Source organism: Carassius auratus, unplaced genomic scaffold (assembly GCF_003368295.1).
Source record: "Carassius auratus strain Wakin unplaced genomic scaffold, ASM336829v1 scaf_tig00011294, whole genome shotgun sequence".
Lineage (NCBI taxonomy): Eukaryota > Metazoa > Chordata > Actinopteri > Cypriniformes > Cyprinidae > Carassius > Carassius auratus.
This window is the reverse complement of record NW_020524189.1, coordinates 320,044-341,023: the sequence shown is the minus strand read 5'-3', so window position 1 is coordinate 341,023 and position 20,980 is coordinate 320,044. Positions and strand designations below refer to the sequence as shown.

At 38.6% G+C, this 20,980-nt stretch overlaps 1 protein-coding gene across 5 annotated transcripts in view; it reads left to right on the top strand.

Annotated features, from left to right (window-relative positions):
- LOC113073054 (protein piccolo-like) overlaps nt 1-20,980 on the top strand; it is a 74,108-nt gene that overhangs the window by 30,158 nt on the left and 22,970 nt on the right. For all 5 annotated transcript variants that reach the window (XR_003280446.1, XM_026245928.1, XM_026245930.1 and 2 more), the window contains exons 15-17: nt 321-1,379; nt 13,712-14,176; nt 14,385-20,658. Coding sequence is in view for 4 of the 5 variants with exons in the window: in XM_026245928.1 (XP_026101713.1) it covers nt 321-1,379; nt 13,712-14,176; nt 14,385-20,658 (7,798 nt within the window). In the remaining variant the exon portion in view is untranslated. The remainder of the gene's footprint in view (nt 1-320; nt 1,380-13,711; nt 14,177-14,384; nt 20,659-20,980) is intronic.

Genomic DNA, 20,980 nt, shown 5'->3' with positions numbered 1-20,980 from the left:
CAATTCTTGTTGTTTTTAGTCTTCTGTCATTAAGCTTTAATTTTATTATATTTCAATTTCTTATAGTTTTGTCTATGTGTTATGCCATCTTTGACTTTGTGTCTGCTAATTGCGTGTTTGCTTTATTTTGTTTTTAAAAACAATATTTAAGAGTGGCCATTTGTATTCATGCTGTAAGTGTGGCAAGCCATTGCAATTCCAAAGACATATTCTGTAGTAGTGTGTCTTGAGGAAGTTACTTTGTGTAATTATGGAGTATACAAATAAGTTTTTCAATGTAGTAACCTACTATAAGACTATATTTCTTATAATTATTGCAGGTTGAGGAATGGCTCTGTCTAAATTGCCAGGTACAACGGGCACAGGCAGGGATGAAAACATCTGAACGTCCCACAGTGAAACCTCAGCTAGTTCCCTTAGTGAAAGACAACCAAACTCCATCCAAAGTTGAAATGGTATCTACAGCTCCAGTTGAAACCAAACTGGATGAGAAGCCTGCTGGAGATGAAAAGAATGCTGTCTCTCATCAAGAAATAAAGAAAGAGTTTACTGTAGAGAGTACTGATGCCAAGGCAACTGATGAAATCACCCCAACAAAAGAGCCTCCTAAGCAAAACAAAACTCAACCAAATCATGCGAAAACTCAGCAAGAGCCACCCAAGGATACAACCACTCCTGTAAAATCTGCTATACCTACCGAGCTTGGACCCCCAAAACAGGAATCACATTTTCTGGGTTTTGGATTAGGTGGTCCTAAAGCACAGCCTACATCTTCTAAACCATCTGAGTCAAACACAGGAAAGTTCTTTGGTGGATTTGGTGGCCTGACAGAAACAGCTAGATCTCGATCTCCATCCCCACAGTCAGTTTCTGCTGTCTCTGGGAAAGTTCTGGGTTTTGGATCCTCACTATTTAGCTCAGCATCTAATCTGATCTCCTCAGCTGTTCAAGATGAGTCATCTACAACACCCCCGACTCCACGAAAAGGCTCCACAGTTTCTATTGAGTCTGGTAAATCTACCACAGCACCAGCTTATCGCAAAGGCTCAATGGCTTCTGCCAAGACAACACCGCCAGCATCCTGCAAAGGATCTGCTGCAACAGAACCCAACAAAGTACTTCCTGAAAAAGAGAACAATGCACCTGTTGGAAAGAAACCTGAGCAGCTCAATGAGAGCAAAGTATCAAGGTTACCTACTTCAGAAATGGATAAACCTAAACAACATCCTGAAAGTTTAACTCAACCATTCACCTGCCCACTCTGCAACGTGGATCTTAACATGGGCTCAAAGGACCCTGCTAATTACAACACCTGCACTGAATGTAAAAACATTGTATGTGATCTCTGTGGATTCAACCCTATGCCTCACCTTGCTGAGGTGAGTCATTGACTATTTCTTTGTCTGAAGTATTTGTTTCTAAAGGTCTGGTTTTTGCATGATTAATGTCCATTCCATTATTCTTTTTAATATGTATCCTTAGTATATATACATCTATTATGTGGAGTCACTACCCACTGCCCAAAATGCTATCTTTTTTATTCTTAACTCTTATGTATTGATGACAAATGAGCCAATGTTCTTGGGTGCATGAGTCTGACAGACAGAAAATCTGGAGTGGTGGCTTCTCCAATGTGCAGCTCGTAACCTCGGTTATGCCCACTCATTCTCCAGATGGCTCTTTCCAAATTATTGTAATATCACAAACTCCACAAGGGCTGAGGATGCAGTAGAAGAGCCAAATGTATTGGCATTGGTATTGGCATTCTGCAGGGAACAATGAGTGATTGGAATTCTGTCAGGTTTGGCCATTAACAGCCAGTGTTGACTGAGTCAACAAAACTCTGCTAAGAAATTAAGTGGCTTATGACTTTAGAGCATAGAAAATGAAAGTGGGCACAATTGTCCCTTTGGTGACTGAAAACTGCTAATAAATTAAACTGTTTGGAAATTCAAAGCATAAAAAAATGAAAGTGGGCAGTAGTGGTGTTGTGATGATTTAACGGGTGTTTGTATGCAAAACAAGACCATAAAATAAAATAAAAATTTCAATTATGCATGCACTCTGCATTGCAAACTTTTATTAGGTGAGCTGCCCAGTCCTTGAGTTAACACTAAGCTTAGAGAGCAGAGGCGATAGTCTGCATGAGTGGTATTTATGAGAGTATAGCTTCATGCTAATGCTGAAACGTGCTGAGTGCTGAGTCCGGGGGAAGAATCCCTGTGTTTGGACAAAATGGGTGGTTACATAACAGGGTGACTGTAGAGAGTCATAGCTTGCAGTGCACTGTTAAAGTGATCAAAGGTTTGAATATGGGGACTGGTGGTGTGGTGTGATGATATCCTTAATGGAGGTTGTGATGAGGGTGGAGGCAAGGTGAGTTGTCAGATGATGACCTTGTTCTTGTGGTCTGATGGACTAAAGCTCCCATGCCATCTGCAGCATGTGCATGGCCACTTCCCACAGCATGTCAGCTGTCCACCATTTATGCTAATGTAACTTCCTGTGCTTGTGACCCCAACAAGCTGTTCATTGCTTTCATCAAAGATTTGATTGCAGAAGTAATTTAATGAGAAAATTGTTTCATTTATGAATTGGTGGATTGTTACAGCACGCTGAAGGAAATAGTATGAGAATAAGACATTTTACAGTATTTAATATTCTGTGATGCTCATTACTTCAGTATGCAGCTTCAGTTGTTCTCTCAGTGGTTTTTGTTTTGTATTGTTTTTTTCTTTTTCTTTTTTTTGATTTCAGTTATTTAGAATGTGTAAATGTAATGGGCTACAGTGGGCTAACATTTGGACATTTATATTTAGAATTAATCATTAAACACTTGACTGTGTAGTCAACCTGGTAAAATATGCTCCTATGCTGCCTTTAGTCTGACAAACTATATGAACTCTGTTTTGACAATCAGCTTGCATCTCATTTTCTGCCTGCTGTGCATGCTAATGAAAAGTCTCATGTGAGCTACTGTTTCCAGAAATTGTGAATCTGTGCAAATACATTTATGCCACATAATTGTAATCAGTATATTTGCAGCTGTGTGCAGTGTAGAAACAGCTATAGGTGGGTAAATTTAACTATGATATAATCAACATTGTTGGGGTGTTCAGTACACCTGTGTCCACTGTAGATCCAATTAAAGGATGATACAATTTGATGTCTGCTTATGGAAAAAGTATGCACCATTATGTGGACATTTTATCAGTTGGTGTTATTTGCAGTGTTTCTATATATTTTGAAAGTTAGTGGTTTATAAACAGGCTATTTACTGTATTCATAGATTTGATAGACACACTGCCAGTCACACTGCCTAGAACATTTTCTTTTATTTGTGTATATATAAAAACTATTTGCGGAAGATGGTCCTCTTAGAAACAGACAGCTTTGCATTTTTCAGTGCTGAATCATATTTGGCACTGCACTGTCATCCTGCCCTTTTGGATATGACACAGTCAGTCTCTTTTAATATGCCCTTAACATGAGCCTTTAACTCTGGCCTCTGCAATCCTGCACCTTCACACAAGAAACAGACCATGTGCTTCTGATGTTAATTGGAAAATACAGTGCATGCCCAAACAACCTTTTGAATGACATTGCACATTCACTTATCTGTCATTTGTAAAGCTGTAGGCATAGCTTCAAATGCTGATGTGTGATGTTAAGATATTTAGTGATATGCCATGTCCGCATCTGGCACACTATTGGCCAAAAATAGCTTTAGATTTAATCTACCACAGCTAGCATTGTGACAGCAGCTCCAAGAAAGCTGTCGCTGGACCCAAGGGGACCCATGTATTTTTGTATGCCATCTAACAGCCTATGCTGATGTCTTACTGTTTGCAATTATGACAAACGAAAAATAAAGACATTGTTTTTATATGAGTAGTTATATATGAATGATATAATAATGTTGTTATATTTAGGTAAATTATTATTAACCAATTTTAAGTGTGATAATACACAGTCACACATTTAAGGGGGTCATATCATACAAATTTAGCATTATATATATATATATATATATATATGTATGTATGTGTGTGTGTGTGTGTGTGTGTGTGTGTGTGTGTGTGTGTGTGCGTGCGTGCGTGCGTGCGTGCGTGCGCGTCCGTGTGCGTGCGTGTGTGACCAATATATGTAAAGATATATTTTTTATATTTATATACAATAAAATAAATATTTTTATATGTATCATTTACATTTTATATATTTACAAGTCTACTTAATATGAAAGTCAAGGCTTCTTGCACCAAAAATGTTTATGATATTTAGTTTTACATTACCGTTTCCACTGTAGCACAGTAATAACTTGAGCTAGACTAGCAACTGCCATTGAGACGAGTGAGACTGTTAATTGATAGCTTTCTTTAGGTATTGTAGATCTTTTTTTATTTTTTTCTGATGTCGGAAAGCCAACCATTTCTGATTTATTTAGTGCTGCTTTATTGCAGTAGTTAAGCTTTCAGTTCCTTCCAGCTGTATATTTATTTTTTTATAGTCAATGTTTCTTTCACCGAAAGCATCTGTGTTCATTCATCATTAATTTTACAGTACCATTTCCACCTTAGTGCTTAAAGGGGGGGTGAAATGCTCGTTTTCACTCAATATCCTGTTAATCTTGAGTACCTATAGAGTAGTACTGCATCCTTCATAACTCCAAAAAGTCATTTTTTTTATTATATTTATAAGAGAAAGATAGTCTGTACCGATTTTTCCAGGAAAAACACGAGCGTCTAGAGGCGTGACGTGTGGGCGGAGCTAAAGAATCACGAGCGCCAGTAGGCTTTTGAGTTGAGAGCATGTGGAAGCTGTGACACAGATCCAGAGGCTGTGACACAGATCCAGAGGCAAAGGCGGTATGCTATGTGGTATGTACTGAAACTGTATATATTTGCTTAGCGGTTTTGGAAAATGACTAAGTTCCACTTTATGTCGTCTTTTTTTTTTTTTTTTTTTTTTTAAGCTGTACATGTGGAAAGTGCAGTTTGATGACAACATCGCATGTTGTTTACTTGATGTGCTTACGCGCTGATAGCTAAGTTAACAACACAGAGATATTTGAAGCAGTTTTACTCACCGCATGTGGTTCCAACAAACAATTGTGACCCTTTTCCGTTGGGACTGCATTATCCTTAAGAAATAAACGATGTGCAATCCGAAATGCAGGGAACAAACAAAAACACTTGCACAACTCCGTTGATGCTCTGTAAAAATAAACTCCATCCACTGGTCCCTTAATGTTGTTTCTCTTTTGGTAATCTGTGCAGGGTTGTCTTGCCCTGGCAACCAAAAACACACTTCTTTTGTGACTTTTCGCGACGCTCTCGCTCTGATCAGGCTGTGCTCAGCCTCTCAGTGCTCTGCTATACTGGAGCGCAAAAAAGGGAGATATATAAGGAATTTCCTTATATGGGTCCTAAGTGCGAGCTCTTCTGCCTAACGTCACACAGAGCTTACTCGAAAAAAACTTTACGAAACTTGTGACAAACCGGAAGAGGTTTTTTTGGAACAAAAATACTCCTTCAAACGTACAACTTAATTTTTGAAATTTTGTCCATGTTTAGCATGGGAATCCAACTCTTTAACAGTGTAAAAAACTCAGTATGCATGAAATAGCATTTCACCCCCCCTTTAATGTCATTCAATAGCTAAGCAACTACCATTAAGATGAATGGGAATGCAAATCAGTAGTTTTCTCCTGGTATTATATATCTCCCTTTTTTCTGATGTCAGAAATCCAGCTGTTTCCGAATTATTTACTGCAATTTCATTGCAATGGATAGTCTGTTTGATCTTGAGATTACGCTTTCTATGGAGTTACAATGACGTCATAAAGATTTGCATACGCAGGGTAGGAGTTGTGGAAGTATACATAAAACTCTAAGCGTAAATTAAATTTGGGACATGATACGTTAATTTTCCAATCAGATGGGAGTAAATGGAGAGTCAGCAGAGCCTCATGTGATTGGCTACAAGAAGGTGGTGGACCCGCCCTCTCCTTCACGCTTGCAAATCTCAGTCAGTGAGAGAATTGTGCCAAAATTGTAAGCGCAGAGAAAAGAAAGATGGAGCTATTTATATTGGTTTATTTCGGGAACTTTTTGCCCCACGTGCACAACACGTCATTTAGACATTTGCAACAGTAAGTTTTTTTTTAACACACACAGACTGATTCAGTGCAGCTGATCTGTTTTGCAGTTCTTTAAAGTGTTGTTTTCGCTTGCAAATCACTGTTCACATGCTTGCAGTACTTTTGACCGTATTTTCACAAAAACAACATACCAAAAGTGTAAGCGCAGAAAAATGGAAGTCAAAAGCATGCAGGTCATATTTGTTTTGCTTTAGCATGAAGCTGCAGTTTCACAATACTTGAATTACACCTATGAGTGACAGTGAAATTCTGCAAATCATTTTTTTCTTACACTTGAAACGCGATTTACGCCTTCAAAAAGCTTATCTTACGCATGCAAATTTAATTTACGCTTACAGTTTTATGTACCCTTCCACAACTCCTACCCTTCATATGCAATGACATCATTTTAACTCCATAGCTTTCAGTTCCTTGCAGTTGTTTACATAGCTACTGTATATGAAACTATTTAAAGAACAAAGTGTTCTGTTTGGTCTTATATGCAATAATTGACAGAGCTGCAGGGGTTACTGTCTGCTGTGCTTCCTCATTTTTCCTCTGGTGGTAATACACTGCAGCCCAGCTGTGCCCAAGAGAGTTGTGTATGCCCTCGATGGGTTTGTGTTTTCTGTCATGTCATTAACACAGAACAATGCTCTGGTGGTTTACACAACATGGCCATTGTCACTACGTGCACATTTTCTTTATCTCTATTTTTCTCCTCTTAGTCTTGTGTGTGCGCACATGCAGTGTTTTGGTGTGTCTGTGTGTTTGTGCCCTGGATGCTTCATGCACAGTAATATGATCATCCCAGTGCATGGAAGAGTTCAAGGTGTTCTGCTTGCTAATAAATTATGTTTATTATACTGAGACTCTGAGAGGCACGGAAAACCTGCTAGACTTATTTAATGCAATTATCTAACTTCTATCATATAACCTGACCTGCATGGGGCAACAGCCAATCTTTTTATGGGGCCCCGCAACAAAGGTGTGTAGGCATATATTATATCTGTTAGGCATCTTATTGTTCCTCTGCTGTTTTTTTCTGCCTGTTAGTCTGTGGCAGCCCCTAGAAATGTACAGTAAATCATTGGCACATTGATTGAAGAGTGTCTAGTTATTCTTTATAGAAACATTTTTCCACTTAATAAGTTTTAGATACACTACTTGTCAAAACTTTGTGGTAAATATGATTTAAGGATTATACGGATGGATTAAATTGATTAAAAGTGACAGTGAAACATTTATATTATCACAAAATATTTCTGTTTAAAAAAAACTCTTCTTTTCTTTATTTTTTTTTAATTCCATGAACATCACAATAACTGGTGATTTCAATTGATTCCTTACAGTTATATAGTTTTAATTTCGTCGAGCATATTTTTAACCTCAGCTAACAGATTTTATGGGATTCCTACTTATTTTGTATGTATGTATTAATTTATATAATGATATACCAAACAATTTGTGTGTACAGTAGTGCAATATATTGATGATAATGCTTTTTCTGTCAAAGACCAGGGACTACTATGACTACCAGTTTTTTTCAGAATCAATCATATACCAACAAATTTTAACCAATTAGCATACTGTTTTTTTTTCTTTACCACAAATAACATTCGTCCAATCTTCAACATCTTTGTTATAAAGTTAATAGTGAGGATATTGAAACAAAATATTTCGTATTGCTTTATGTAAAAAGTTATAATTCAATAATAAATCTGCTTCTAGCCTTTGAACCAGTTGTTTTCAAAACCCTAGCTGTCAGCGGTTGTCATGACTACACAAATCTGTGCAGCCTTACAAGGTATATGTCACAAATTTGCTCTGCATTACAATATTCCACTCCACAAGTTTGCTTGGCTCCATAATTGCTGCTTGCAGCAATGTTTTTAATGCATAGGAATATAAATAGATAACGAGATATAAGTCTGTTGCTTTCATTTATTTCTACAAAAGATATTGGAATGATTTTAGAACCATTCTGCACCAAGCGCAATTTTCAGGAATTACACCGCAACAAATCTAATTTAATTCTCCTAATCGTTGACCTACACAGTCTTAATTACATGTATAGGTTGCACACACCCCAGTGCATGAGATTGGCTCTGTTGCAAATGCTGCAGGAATCACAGATAGCTGCAGAAAGAGATATTTCATATTCTTTAATGCAGACGGCAACTGTTCCTGAGTCAAAAAGGAGGCTGCCTTGGAGGAGACGGTGAGTGTATAAATAGTCTGAGGCGAGACTAGCGAGATGCACCTTACTCTTTTCCCTTCTCACAAGCTGCTTTATAAACAAATGAGCTCTCTAGATGCTCCCACAGCGTGCCTGTGCATGTCTGACTCTTCAAATGAGAGCAGTCGAAAGAACATCACTAAGGCACAAACAGAGAGCATTTTGAAACACTCAGCATAGTTTGGTCATTTATAAAGAAAATTTTAAATATTTAATTTTTCATCTTCTGTCTTTAAATCTGTACCCAAGACAAATTATGTGTCTTCAATTATACATTCTGCTGATGCATGCAAGAATAAAAAGAGGATATTGTAAAAAAAAAAAAAAAAAAAAAAAAAAACCTTCTCTACACCTCTCTCTCTGTTTATCTGCTTTCTGTCACACCGTAGGGCAGCAAGGTTTGGCTCTGTGCCTTCAGTGCCCGAGCACTCTGCTTATTACAGATTAGTAGGTCAAGATTCTCTATTATCATGGGGCCTGATTTATTGGGACTGTAGCACTGCGGGGGTGGTTTAAAGCTCACTATATTAGCCAGTTACAACCGTTGCCAAAGGCAGCTTCCAGGAATCAATACAGTGTCAGACGCAGCTCTGCAATGCTGTGGTCCCATGAAGGAATAGCAATTCTAATATATAACTTTGGCTATAAATTTATCTTACTTCTCAAATCCAAATCTTGGAGAACAGACAGGATAACAAAATGCAACTTTATTTCACCTGGTATGTCGTGTGAGATATTTTAGAATATTATGCAAATTTGTGGCACGTTACTACAAAATGCAATTACAGTATATTTGGGCTCTTTGAAACAGCTGCAGCTTGGAACTCCGTCAGTATGCATTCATTTACAGAGCTTTAGGGAGCGAGCTTTTGCGGCAATGAATGTTGAATACAAAGTGTTATTATCCTAATGGCTTTTGGCATTGCAGATTGTGCTACCCTTAGCAGATGAATGGAATAACTATGTTTTAAGGAGCTCTTAAGGAAAATGCAATTGTCTAGATGGCTGGAGAGTAACAGGCTCTATTGAGTAAAGCCTTCAGATATTGAAAAGATGCAACTTGTATAGCTATGCCATTCGCTATTACTCCAGGTCATCCTGGCTGGTTGAAGTTGAACAGATTTAACAGGTAAAAGGTCAGATATCTCCTTCAGCGGAGTGCCTTATTGTGGTGATGCAAGGCTTTGATGAGTCTTATATTGTGTTTTTTCTGGGGTTAATCGCTGAGAACAAAGGCTCATGTGAGGCCTGTGTCCAGGCCTGCTGGTCCTTGCTGGTTGTCTGTAATTAAAAAGGACTTTGTGTGGCGTTCAGCCAGGCCTGGCTGCTTCAGAACCAGCTGTGGCAGGCAGGGAGATGCATTTGCGGTCATTGTGCTAGGATGGTAACAACTCAGCATAAAATTTGAGTTAATGACAGACAAGAACATTGGACACATAATGCAGCAGTAAACTTCAGTACACATAAGTATCTCATCTTTATTTTTTTTATTATATATTTTTTACTGCATTTATAGAGTACTGAATGTTGAACCTTTTTAGAAGCACTATTCCTCAAGAAGCCTCTCTCGCACAGTAGTGCCCTTGAGGGCAAGTTTTCCATAGTCCAAATCTGAAAATATGAAAGAATTAAAAATTTGATTTCTAAGACTATAAAAGCCATGCAAATGTAATTGTTTCATAAAAGGTAAATTCAAATTAATTTCTGAAAAATCTCTGTAGTGAATACATTTTTGGTTATAGTCAGTATTTCAAGAAATTTATATATGTGGTTTTGCAATTGTGAGGAAGACACACACACATATTATAAATATAACACATATTATTAACAAACAAAAAAAATTATGGAAGTTCTGAAAAAGTTTCTTTCAAACATACAAAATAAAGTCTTTGTCAATCATATAGTCTGAAGTACTGAATAAAATATGAATGTGATGTTGTAGAACAACTAACTGTTTAGTATTTTTTATTTATTTATTTTTTAATTGTAAGATTGAGTTTGTACCAGTGTACTAGTAGTTTGGGCATTTATATTCCATATAATGAAAAGTGTAAATCACCCAACAATTAATAATATATGTATCACAAATGAATCATGTCTTCGTTATTCAAGGATGCTGACATTGACATTTCTTCCCAAATGCTTGAGCAGACATAATTGATCTTAGAGAATGATATCTCTCCTTGACTACTCTTTGTAGAATGAAAGTAATCACCATGACATTAGTTAGATTGATCTGAAAAGCATACTTCTGCTGTTGTCCTTTTCTATTTTCGCAGACAAAGTAAAGTTGAGGAAGCATTTATATAATGTAGAGGAAGAATTTTATAAATGACTAAAGATATTCTGCAACTTTGGATTCTGAATGTTAGCAAAATATTCTTATAAGGAAAAACTGGAATCGCCATATTCTGTTAATACAGGTTGCATATCAGTTTATTCTGCGAAAGTAAAAATAAAATACAATTCGGCGTGCTGTTTAGATTTATATGAATAAAAAAAAAAAAATCTAAATTATTCATTTTAAAGACCCAGGCTTGAAAATATGCAGTTCTGTGCATCCTTTAGCACATTGATAAAGATGAGACAGCTTGATGTTTTCCTTTTTGTTGTGCCCACAATTCAGTCTTTTTGTTTTTGTGGTTTTATTTGTAGGCTGTGATCACTCTACATTGCCGGCATACATAGTACTGAAAATCAGCAGTGATTAGGATTCTTTCACAAAGTCGTAAATGCTGATTGGTTGATTGGTTCTTTTTATTGTTGATTAATCTTCTGATTGGTCTCCCTGCTCTGATGGGCCTGTGCATTGAATTAGGCTTCTCCTCGATTTGCGTATGGATAAGCATGTCAAGTTTCCATTAGAGGTGATTATTGCACCTTTGACTTAAGCCATAGCCAGTGTGGAAATTAGTATGCAACCATGGGCATTTCTGTTTATCTTATGGCTGTGTTTGTGAGATAATTTATCTCACTCTAACAGGGAAATTTGAATATCTGGTAAGCTAGTAGTTTTCTAGTATATCATGTTCATATTTCCTGTATTATTTACAGGATTTATTAAGTCTCATTAAGCTTTTCTTGTTCAGAAGTGTTGAGCTTTTCTCAATAAATAAGCTGCTCTAGGCAATTGTCTCACCAATGTGCCCCCGTTACTACTAATTATTCACTAATTTGCCCAAATTCATAAGAACTACAAAGTTTTTCAATCAATTGCTGTCTATTAAGTTTTTTAATTCAGTAGAATTCATTGCTAAGAGTACAGTTCAATAGCATAAAAATACTTCCATACAATATTGAGCCAACTAGTACATTAACAGAAAAAAAATCAAAATGATTATAATGTTTTTATTTATATAATGAATTCTCCTTATTTATTTTTTTTATTTTTTTTATCAATTATGCCTTCTGTCCGAAGAGTAGTTGTAATGCTTTCAGTCTACCTAAGCATGCCTAAGATGCTGTCTAGGTAGGCAGCTCACTAGGTTTTAGAACAGAGCTAAAGGAGCTGTTGGGGACATAAATCTTATCTGGTTTCCATGGTGACACTTTGTAATGACCCAGTCAAACCCTTGTTCTTCAGTCTGATATTTTATTGTAATTCAGGCGCTCTGAAGAGGAAGGCTGTCTTGATCTAACTCGTTGACTTATCCTCTTTGTCTGTGATTACATGTGTCTACCATCATCTGGTTATGCCTTATTTCTTCTTTCTAGTACATAATGTTAAAAAGATCCAGAATACATCTGTCAGCTTTCTGTTGCAATCATTAGTAAAATGTCATTAGAGCGAGATAAATTAAATACAAATAGCATTTTTTATAGAATAGCCATGTTGTAAAGGAGTTGTGGCTACAGTCTAGAGTTAGTCTTGTGATTTGTCTTTCAATTTCTTTCCTTTGTAATGCATTTGCATTTGCAAGCCCCATGCTTTTGAAATTATGTGATTTACAATGCAATTTCTAAGAAAATGTAGTTTCTATAATCACTGCTTTGTGAATAAGCCTTTGAGTATGTCAAAAGAGACTTAGGGAGTGTTACATGATAAAGAGAAGTTTTCAAGTCAGACCATGTGCCTACGAAGTATGGCTTGTTTGCGTCACTGGACGTGGGAATAAACCCTAATCTACTGTTAAGAAGCTCTCTCTATGTGTGTATTTGAATCATAGCATGTCCTCAATTTTTTTCCTCATTCTTTTTCGCACACACATTTACTTAACTAAATGGGGGCATTCCATAGGTGTAATGCTTTTTATACTGTACAAACTGTATGTGCTATTGCCGTACACCCAAACCCCAACCCCTACCCCTTGGTCTGCATTTTTACAATATATATTAAAAAAAACAAAAAAACTTTACTTTATTTTACAAATAAGGACCTACCCAAATAGAGATTTTTGGAGAGTTTGTCAGGTTTAGCTCACTTTTGGGTACAAATTTGTCCCTAAAATATGGTTAAGTAGCCACACACATCAAAACCTTGCACAGTCACCTGTAGGAACAGAGACATGTGTTTTAGTGCTGCTCTAACTGAATGAAATACCGAATCACAAAACACAGAGCACAAACAAATACACAAGGCACCACTCAAGTCCACACAACACTACTACTCAGTGCAACACAGAAACAAGATGAGAAAAAAAGCAAAGCAAAACTAAACAAAAACGTAATGTAAATATCCAAATTTAGACTGAAAAATATCTAAAGTATAAAATTTAGACAGTTCGAGAGTAGAAACAAGATCGATAATAACTAAATATGATATTACAATTAAATATAAACAAGATTACAGAGGAGCTAAACCAAAATCAGAAAATCAAGAGCACAAACTACAACAAGGATACACCGTAACAGGGCACAACTGGAATATAGCGCAGCAAGTCAGTAACTATCTCTATGGCACAAGACAAACCAGTAACCATAAGAAGAAAAACAGCATAATACAATGGGAGGAAAGTAAACGAGGACCAGGTGAGCACAATTACAGAAACGAGGACAAGACGAGACCTAAACAAGAGGGGACGTGATCAAGGGAAACAAAGAAGGACCACAGGAGCACATGGCAGGCATAAACAAAGACAAAGCAATGACAAAAACAAAAAAACAAAAAAAAAAAACAACACAGACAAAGCTGCCAGGGCAGAACCCTGGCATAAGGTTGTTAGTAATTTATTTAAAAAATATTTAATTTGGGTGGGAGGTATGGACCATCAACAGTAAGGACCATCAGAATATTTTGTGACACTAAATTAATAGGACACCTGTATTTCTGAGATATTTTATTAAATAATGATTTGCAATATATTTATCAAATCTCATTGTATGTCTTTTTGCAGACTGAGTGGTTGTGTTTGATTTGTCAAACACAGAGAGCTCTAGCTGGGCAGCTGGGAGACATGGGAAAAATAACAATATCCAGCCCAGTATCCACAAAAGAAAAGCCTACAGTCACACCCAAAACACAGCTGTCTGAGACTTCTGCACAGACACCTATGCCAAAATCTGAGCCAAAACCATCAGAGGCAGAGGAGGAGAAAACCATCCCTGCTACTGTTGCAAAGGCAGTGGTGACCATTCCAGTGTTCCCTGCACCTCTCCCTGCTGTTCCTAATGCAGATATGCTGCAGACAGAGATGGCCGCTGTGGTGGCACAAATATCAGCTGCAGAGACTCAGAAAGCTGTTATTACTTCTGCTGCAGTCACTTTAAAAGAAACAGTCAAAGACAAAGTCCCAGATGAGACACAAGTAGAGAAAGAACCGATGTCTATGCTTCCAGCAGTGTCAACTGAGACAGATAAGGTAAAGATATATTATTACATAGATATTATTGAGCAATGCAATACGTTTTTTTGTTTTATTATTTAAATGTTTTATATTATTTTATTGTATTATAGTAAAATTAATTGTTAGGCATGAGTAGTAGGCAAGCATCTTTTAAGACAATACTGGAATTACTACAATAGTAATTTCATGTATTTTCAATTTTTTCTTTCTTCATTTTCCGCAGGTTAAAGAGGATACATACACTCAACCTGCAATAGAAGGACAACAAAAAGATGTTGTGGTACAGATAGATAGCAGTCTTCCAGAAATTTCTAAAGTAGACACCTTAAAAGCAGATATTAAAGAGCAACATAGAAAGGACATCTTTCCGGTATCGGTAGAATCATACAGCTCGGCTGAGGAGGAGCTTAAGGAGATACAGAGAGTCAGTGAAATGACCATAAAAGAAACTACGACAAAACTGTTGCCTGTCAGAACATCAGACAGTGTAAAACAATACCATGAGGACAGCAGTGAGAGTGAACCCTCCCCTCATATACAGAGAAGAAGAGTGAGGCCTGCTTCCTCCAGCAGTGAGGACTACAAACTAGACAGTTCAAATTCCGGAGATGACGAAGAGTTCATACGAAGACAACTTATGTGCATGGGTGAAGAGGAGAACTTACCTTCTGTTGAGGAAAAACACAGAGAAGAACAACAAACACCGCAAGAAACCAGAGACGTCGAAAAATCTGATGATTCCTTGAAGACTAAACATGTTCTAAAGAAACTTAGTGTAGAGCCTGAGGAGATTTCTGATATCAGTCTGTCTTCTCGTGACCAAGATGATCAAGTTGCCCAAGCCATCCCTGTCCCAGAAGCATTAGAAGAAATCAGAGTGGAAATAGATGTGTCAAATGACAATGAAAATATCATAGCTAATGACACCACAGCCATTACACAAAAAACTCCTGTTAGACAGACCACAGAGGAACATGAGAGTCTGATTGAAGACTCATCTAAGGGTGATGGGTCGTCCAGTGTTCAGGTGTCTAGCATCACGCCAGGAACAGCTTCTCCTACTTCCGTATCCTCTATTGATGAAGACAGTGATAGTAGCCCAAGTCATAAAAAGGCAAAAGCAGAGGGTAGACAGCAAAGAAAGGCAAAACACAGACCTCATGGCCAAGCCCTTCCCACTATAGAGGACTCGTCTGAGGATGATGAGTTACGTGAGGAGGGTGAAAACATGGATCACGAAGAAGAAAGAGATGATCAGCAGCAGTTAAGAAAGGCCACAAAAAAATTTAAGATGGAAAGAGATGATCTGGGCATGCGAAGGAGACGTGATAATTTGATTAAAACTGATAAATTAAGGAAGGCAACAGGGATGGATGAACAGAAGTCCTCTTCCTTCTCTGACTTTTCACCTAGTTTTGAATCTGAACCAGAAAATGCAGAATACAGAACATTATCATCTGAAACACATGATGCTGCAGAGAAGCCATTAAAGAGTTCTGAAGAGGTATATGAGGAAATGCTGCAGAAAGCACAGGAATACACAACATCAGAGAAATTCACACCACCCGATATTGAACCATTATACGGAGGCATGTTAATAGAGGACTATGCTTATGAAACTTTAGTTGAAGAACAAGAACAGGCTGCAACAGCTCTTGGTAAAGTCACCCATGAGCAAGATTTGAGAAAGCTGTCTGAACATGAGTCGGTGAGAATACTTATGACACCAGATGAGGCTTATGAGGAGGTGTTGCATAAAAGGAGCAAGATCCTGCAAAAAGAGAAGGAGACTCAGCAAACACATGCAACAAAGGTTGACACATCCTTGCCACTTGATGTCAGTGACACTTGTTATGTGACTATTTCTGGAAATGATGCACTTATTACAGATAAAAATGCAAAGCCACTGTCACCAACAGAGAATGCCTATGAAGAGCAATTGAAGACACAGCAAGATGTTTTAACACCGGGAACAAGTCCAACACAGTCAACTCCTGTGTCTCCTGCCTCCCCTCTAACTGTGTCTGAGTCATCATATGATTCCCCTGAGGTGATTCTCATCCCTTCAAGTGGGGAAGAAGACAACCTTGCTGAACCTATAGAATGCATTTTGGAGCCTTATATTACAGAGTCCACATCGACTCAGGATGCATTTGGGAATAAAGCGTTATATCCAATTCCTGACTTAAAGATTACCCAGTGCTCCTCTGGTGAAGAGGAAGTTGAAGAGGAGTACTGTGTCACATTGGAAAAAATGTCATCTGAGCCAACTAATATCCCTCAAAGTGAAGAGGAACCACAAGACCCAGAAGAATCATTTGAGAATCTTCCCATTTCTGTAATCTGTGAAGTTCCCTCATCAAAACATATTGTGGAGACAACAGCAATATCACCACTATCTCCACCAACAGTCTCATCCCCAGATTCAAATATAGAACTAACAACAGCACCATCATCCTCTCCGGTTTCTGACCAGACATCTGAATTAACCACTCCAGCTAGCCCCAGTGTTGCTGAAATTTCTGCCCCAGTTGTAATTCACATGCCAGACTTGGTGTCTGAGCAAGCCACAACATACCCATCAGCAAGTGCTCCTGTTGCACCTTCCACACATATTATTGGATCCCCTTCACCGGTCATTCCAGCCTCACCACATGTCTCAGAAAATGCTGGCACTCCGACTCCTTCTGAAAATCTTGTTTCAAAGCCAACACCAGGTCCAAAACCAATTCCTGCACCAAAACCAACAGTTATACCACAACCTAAACAGGAAACGGTCCCTACTCCAGATAGTCTTTCATCCTTTATACTGAATTCAGCTAATCAAGATTTAGCTCAGAAACCTTTGGCCAGTGCAATACATGAATCACTTTCAGATTCTAAATCAGACTCTATAAACAAACAAGCTGTTGCACAAATAATTGATCCAAAAGTAGACTATGTAAAAACTCATAATACTAATGTTGCTACACCCATTGTTCAGTCTCAGAAAAGACCTTTAACACAAACCTCTGTTGTTGTTCAAATGCCCGATCTTGTGTCCCCTGCTTTAGACCATCCAGTTCTAGAACAAACTCAAGTTTCAGCGCCTAACCTGCCATCCACTGCACTCAGAAATCAGATTCCTACACCTACCACCGTTGTTGTCCAAATGCCAGAACTGGTTACATCTCCATCTCAATCAATCTCTGGGACTTTTCCAGTACCTTCTCTAACCTATGCCCCACTTCCAGCTACAGTTTCAGCAGTGGATCAAGCACCTATTTCTGTTCCAACAATGGTATCAGCCCCGATACCAGCAAAGGTTATCTCTACAGACCAGACTAGCTCAGCTGTTGAAGTGGTCACACCACCATCTGCTCAATCCAGTATTCCTGGTTCGGCAAAAGAGACTCAACCACCAACGAGTGTTTCTATTCAGATTTCTGTTCAGATGCCAGAAGAAACCAGATCCCACATGGCACCCCAGTTAGGCCAGGCAGCCCCTATTTTACCTCCAGCCGGTCATAGAGAGCATATTGCTGCAAAGACAGTCTCTGTTGTTTCTCCCACTGTTACTACAACTGTTGCTTTTGGAACTTCATCCTCCCAACCAGTTCAATCAATGCTGACCAATATTCAGCCAACAATGGTGGAAATTCAGAAAGAAAATGCACCAGATGATGGAATTTCTTCCCAACAGCCAGATTCACAAATAATTTCTCCTGTACAGACAGAGCAAGGTCAAGTTGTTGTTAAATTGCCAAATCTTGAAAATGTGGCATTTAAAACAACTATTGAAGATGGGAGAGGCCACCCTGTTATTGTTAGTGTTTCTCCTTTTACCTATCCAAGCGAAATGTCAAGTTTCATCACTGATTCAACAGTTCCACATTGTGTGACATCTGCAAAACCCCATGTTTCTCATGAAAGAACAGATAAACCAGTGATTTCATTTCCACCACCTCCTCAAGCTTCACCACCAGAATTGCCATATACCGCAGTACCCAAGGCTGATTTTAACCAGCAAAAGACTATTCCAACTCCCTCATCAGTTACAGCAACTCTACCCAAACCCCCACCAAATGTGGCCAGTATAAATATAAAATCAGCTGTGACCCCAACACACAAATCCCCACCCGCTGTTCCCCCCAAACCTGTATGCATTCCACCAGGACTGGTATTTAGTCACAGATCAAGAGAGAGCGTTAAGCCACCAGTTAGCCCTGAGACAGTAGTTGTTCAAGCAGTTCGTGCTGCAACTTTGCCAAGAACAAGGGAACCTCCAAATGCATTGTCACTAAGTTTGACTGCCCCTGTAGAGACCAAGCACAGTGCTTCATCACCAAAATCACCTTTGTCACCCAGATTTGCTAGAACTCTTGAAACATATGTGGTGATAACATTGCCCTCAGAACCAGGATCACCTGTTGAGAGCATTACAACTCAAGCACCGATGAGAAGATCATCACTGCCAACTCCCAGACAGCAGGTTCAATCTGTGTTTGCTCTAGATTCAGTGGATGCACCTGTGTCATTAATTTCTGCACAAATTGTAGCAGCTCCACCAAAGCTTTCCTCAGTTTTAAATGCAGCTGTGCCCCTTGAGGTGATGTCACCTGACATTGCTTCAGTCACAACAGAGACTTTAGCTGCTGTTTCAAGACAAAGTATTACAGATCTTTGTGTAACAGTCCCAGAGCTGCAAGTTGCTTCTGTACAAACATTTGTTTCAGCACCTCTTGTAGTGGCATCACCAGGAGTAGCACAGTCTATGGCTGTTGTTCCTCATATCACAATGGAGAATACAATTAATTCCCCATCTGCAATTATAACACCACATGATACAGCATCAGTTGTAATTGCACCTACTGTTTTGATTCCAGCAGCACCTGTTGCAGCAGCACCACCACCGCCCATTGCTATGGAACCAACAGGATATTCAGCTATAGTGTACCCCACACCTTCCTTGATTTCTCCTCTTCTCTTAGCTCCACTGTCAGGAGTTTCTGCTGATTCTGTTCCTCACAATACAGTGAGTGATGTGCAACATGAACTTGAAATGCAACAAATGCAAACAACATATTCTAGTCCAATAACAATAACCCAGATTCCAATCCCAGCTAAAAATGAAGACATTCCTAGTTTGGATATGGAAGAAGTACTAATAGTCTCAGCTTCTGAAGAGGTCTTACCTGAACTGGGTCCATTACCAGTACCAATAACACAGCTTCGAGGGCACCAAGCAGTTTATGAGCAAAAAAAAGAAATCCCAGCAATGAAGTCTGCAACAACTGTGCCACCAGTACCAGTCACATTTACACAATTTACAAAATCTATTGAGAGTCAAGAAATATGTGGACAAGATAAAGTTATATCAAGCATGAGCCAAGTCTACTCTACAATCTCAACAACTGAGCAGCATCCTGATGCATCGCCTAATATTGTAACCCAAGTTGTCACGACTGAAGTACAAAGAACTACAACTGTGTCAGTTGTCCAGGAGAGGATTCCTGTCGAATCCATACATGAACCTGTGGGTGCTACAGCCACAATCCAGCCAGAAGTCCATCCAAAGCCTAAACAAAATGGAAGAATATACTACCCTAGTGACGTTATAGATCTTACCACATTTAAAGTCAATGTTACAATGACTGACCAAGGAATGGATCTGACAGCCCCAGATTTAAATAAGTCTTCCTTCTCAAGTGACTCAAGTGGGCGACAGGCCACTGCTGTACAGCCTGAAATTGTGAATCTTAGTGCTGAAATAATCCCTACTACAACACTCTCTGTTGTAACTGACAGCATAACAATTGTCACTTGCACAGCTACAATTGCCTACAACAACAACCCAGTTGACAAGCCTCTGGACCTAGGGCATGCTGCTTTAGTGCCTCTTCCACTTACCACATATAATCCATTTGAGCCACTTGCACAGATAGTGTACAGACCTGTGAATTCACAACCTAAGCCTGCAACCAGTGAAGAGATTCCTGTTAACCTTTCATACAGAGCTGCAACCACAGCTCCTACTCTTATGCCTGTAACTATAGCCCCAGTGAGCTTCACAAATGGCACTTGTGGTAAACCAATACATATAGAGCCATCGGCAGTTGGACCTGTAGACCTCACCACATCTAAGCCAATGAAAACCATGGTTGCTTTGTCCTCGTCCTCTGGAGTGGTCACAACTGTTTTGGAAGATGATGGTACACCAGTTGATCTAACATCTGGAAGACAGACTGCTTGCTGTGATGTTATTTACAGGATTCCTTTCACAGGGAGCTGTAGAACACAACCTCCTGTGACCACACAACCAGACAATCAAATTGGCTATCAAATTGATAATCACACAACACCTGTCATTGAAGATCTCACTACCATGAAGGCTTCGATATCTGACAGTGATTTCAGAGAGGCTGGACTCTTTGGTTATGAAAGAAAGAATGGATTCACATATCAGAATGGGGCATCTGAGGGGGCTATTGATTTGACATCAGCTAAAATGTCAACAGGTCAGTATGACTTTTTATTTGAATGTTAATGTCTTATTTATTGGTTATGTCTCTTATTTTTGTGATGTTTGCACTGAATGTCTTGATTTTCATTCTTGTCTTTTTCTGTTCTTTTTTTTCAAACACAGATGCATGCATTTGCCTCCATGTTGTCCCTCAGTGTTTTGGCTTTGCATCCTGCTAATCTGATGACACTGACAAGATCTTTGCATGCTATTTGACTTTTTATTTCATGTTCATTAGTTAATGTTGCATGAAACAGAGCAAGTGTTCATTTAGATACTGCTGATGATGCTACTATTTTTGTTTTCCTAACATAACA